A 3486-nucleotide genomic window follows, 5' to 3' on the forward strand; every position below is an offset into this window, starting at 1 on the left:
TTTGTTCGCCTACTTTCCAGTAAGTTGATTGATGTTCTCAGTTAGTCAGACAGACACTATAATGGCAGGGACTTGCAGGTCAGACCAAAATGCTTATGCTCAATATGTGACAATCTAATACAATCCTCATTAACAAGAATGGTAACACAGGCTTCTTAAGCCTGGCCTGTCCATTGAAAAGCTTTTTCTAAGTCAGACAGTACTGTTCACTCCAAGTTTTTAGTTTCTTGCAATAAATGACCTGGCACAAACGGTTCCAGCCTTCCAGGTAGTCAGTAACCAGTTGTTGACACATGGCAACCTTGAACATATGTTTAAAGATCAAATCAACTGAGACAATAATGCAACAAAACTATATATTCTGTTATACAAAATCTTGCTACATATGAATGCAAAACGGACTCAATCTTGAATGATGAAGAAAATCGTTTCATACAACTCTACACAGAACATGTAGCCGCTAAAAAGATCGCCTCCAAACATGAATATTGGCTCTTTCCTCATCTTATCTGTTTTAAAAGCTTACCCTTCTCAAACTCTGGTATGGTGTAGCTCTTCTCTACTTCCCAAGCAAGTTGAGACATACAATTGAAAGATGATTTGGCACCCTTCTCGTCTGTAACTTCTCTAGGGAAAGGAATCCTAACTTCGAACATAGCTCTCTCAAAGTGAATATGAACATCCAAACCTAATCGATCAACCCATATTGCTTTTGCATGTGTTACCTGCAATTGTAAATAAAGTTAACTAAAACTTAACAAATAGTATATTAAAGCCCAGCCATGTTAACAACAACCCTATAACCAACAACCTAAATAGACATGAAAACGCAATCTTCAAGTTTGGGTTTAATATGTTAGATATCATGGAGTGCTTTGATTGCATTTTAAAATTAATCGAATGGAAGTAGTTCAGAGCGTCTTTGTTTGCGCAACCCTTAGGAATATTTTAGAACATACCAGCTACTGGCATGCTTTACTTGGAAAAAACAGAAATTTGAAAGCCTTAGCTTCTTCTACGAATCTTTATTGGAATAGATGGATTTGGACAAATTTGTTCTAAATAAAAGTTTCAGAATTTTTACATTTTCTCAAGTCGCTTTACGTGAACAATGTCTTATTAGAAGCATATAAACATTATAAGTAACTTAAGAAGTTGTTTGGAAGCAAACCTTGAGATCGGAATCCACATAAACGCTGCAAATTCGCTCAAAATCCTCTGTCTGGTTAGTGTTTATCTCATTCACAATGTTTTTTGCAGAATCCCGAAGGGGATCAGGATTTGCAATTTTATATTCTGATGAATCCACCCATATACCATCCTGAAATGAACAGACAACACCAATATACTCTTAGAACAAGGTAAATTCGACAATAAGAAGATACTACAGTCTTAAAGATGATTAGAGGCATCATTATTCCGAATACATAAAAGACGATGGGCATACAACATGGCACCAATGTTATCTCAATGGCAACAAACATACCTCCTTAAAATCCTCCTTTTGAACGATCTTTTCAACAGAAACGACATAGATAAGATCTGCGTCAGCTTCTTCACCAAACCTCCTTTCCCAAATAGAATGGAACTTCTGCAATGAGCAAGTGCACATATAAATACTTAAATAGTGTAATTAGGTCACATGTAAGGAAATAATATAAGGATTTGTACATAACCTAGGTTATAACGCTGAATGCTCATAACAGTTACATATTTATGTGAAGAGGAATGCTTTTGTACACCGTTCAGATATAAATTTAGCATGTAATCAGTTAACTACAATAACAGATCACTAAAACAGTTCACCGATCAAACTAATAAGTAATAAACAATGATAAACTCATAAAAAGAATTTGTAATAAGAGAAACTACTTGTCGATCAGCAATTTCATGAGTGTTTTAGTTTTTAATAACTCTCAAAATCTTATCCGTACGGCCAACTGATGCCAGCACTAAACCTAACACACAACACTTAAAATAAAACTAACTTGTGTAACAATGAGACCTGGTTTTTCAAAATCTCCCGTTTGAACTCGTATTGCCATTGATACTCCTGTCAGACAGACACTCGTGGACATGGGAACCACCGAGCAGCTCTACCAGCCATTATACTTCAAAAATAGTTTTTATTTATTTCTATAGAGACTGAAAAAAGAAGAAGCGAAATGAAAGATAAGAAAAAACATGACTACTGGTTTCTTCATTACAACTCCTGGATGTGACCATTTCATTTCCCTAAGAAGAATATGCATGTCATTAACCTAATCCCTTACTCTCGTGTCCCCTCACTTGGTGTTTTTAGGTCACTGTGTCGGACAGACAGACACTGATACTCCTAGCCATGCCATTTTACATTGTAACTAACAAGTCTAACATCATAGCAAACAGATAAGGTAACAAAGAAAGTGGTACTGACATAGTAATATCAAGGTATAGTTAGCTTAAGTAAAGCAGTAGAAAATCCAAGAGACCCAATCCACACATACATCCATCATCTCAGACAGTTCATTTTTTCCCAAAATGCAGTGGGGATCACTGATGACTATCTACCTATCAATAAGACATGGAATGGAATTACCATTTAAACAAACCAGTTCTGGAAAATCGAAGTTGACCTAACCAATATAAAAACTACCGACTACTTTAATCTAAGCTGCCAATACTGATTTTGTCTAGGAACCAAACTACTCATTGTGACATAAACAAATGCGCGAACTTACACCAGAATATGCAAGCCATGGAAAAGCGTTTACCTTTAAAGCTGCTGGGTCTTCTGGTTTGTCAAGACTTCCCTGCAATGTACACTGTGTAGTCCTGGTCCCACTTTGCTCAAACTATATTCGAAGCAAATTAGCATAACTTATTTCACAGAGACTATACAGTACCAAAAAATAAATCCAAAAAAATTAGGGCACATACCTGAACATGTAGACTAGACTTTCTATCAAGCAAAAAACACCTATCACTTGAATTCAAACAGAATATAGGAGTACCATTAGAATCAACAGCAAATCTAACACCAATACCTAATGGCCAACCTTCACTGGTTAAAGTAGATAGAGTACCAACACTAGATAATTCAATTATTGTTCTAGCAACTTCAGCTGGAGATGGTTTTTTCTGTAAATCAATTTGTGTTGGTTCTGGAATTACTGAAACTGAACATTTTAAAGGTTTAATTGATAAGTTAAGACATGGGTTGTTCTTAGAAAGGCTTACTTTAGTATTTTCTGCAAATGGTTTGATTGAAGATAAAGTTGTTGAGAAAGAGATTAGTTTGCTGGTGGAGAAGTGACTGGTAGTAGCAGGAGGAAGGATTGAAGGAACGTAGCGAGGTGAGAGAGATTGAATTTGAGGTAACATTTGATCATATACAAAGAAGAGGATTTTTCAGAGAAATTTGGAGCCTAAAATGGAAGAGGAGGGCTGTTGCAGATGATGATGATAGGAAAGTATGTATGCGTGTCAACGGGTTTCCTTTCTTTT

At 36.0% G+C, this 3486-nt stretch overlaps 1 protein-coding gene across 1 annotated transcript; it reads right to left on the reverse strand.

Annotated features, from left to right (window-relative positions):
* Positions 1 to 311: 311 nt before the first annotated feature.
* LOC113301417 (glutamyl-tRNA reductase-binding protein, chloroplastic-like) lies at positions 312 to 3486 on the reverse strand. The gene is made up of 5 exons (XM_026550199.1): positions 2920 to 3486; positions 2754 to 2834; positions 1487 to 1591; positions 1172 to 1321; positions 312 to 725 (listed from the first exon to the last, which is right to left on the reverse strand). Exons 1-5 carry the CDS (start codon positions 3361 to 3363, stop codon positions 501 to 503), a joined length of 1005 nt encoding a protein of 334 aa, XP_026405984.1. The 5' UTR covers positions 3364 to 3486; the 3' UTR covers positions 312 to 500.

This window comes from Papaver somniferum, chromosome 8, assembly GCF_003573695.1.
Source record: "Papaver somniferum cultivar HN1 chromosome 8, ASM357369v1, whole genome shotgun sequence".
NCBI classification, from domain to species: Eukaryota; Viridiplantae; Streptophyta; class Magnoliopsida; order Ranunculales; family Papaveraceae; genus Papaver; species Papaver somniferum.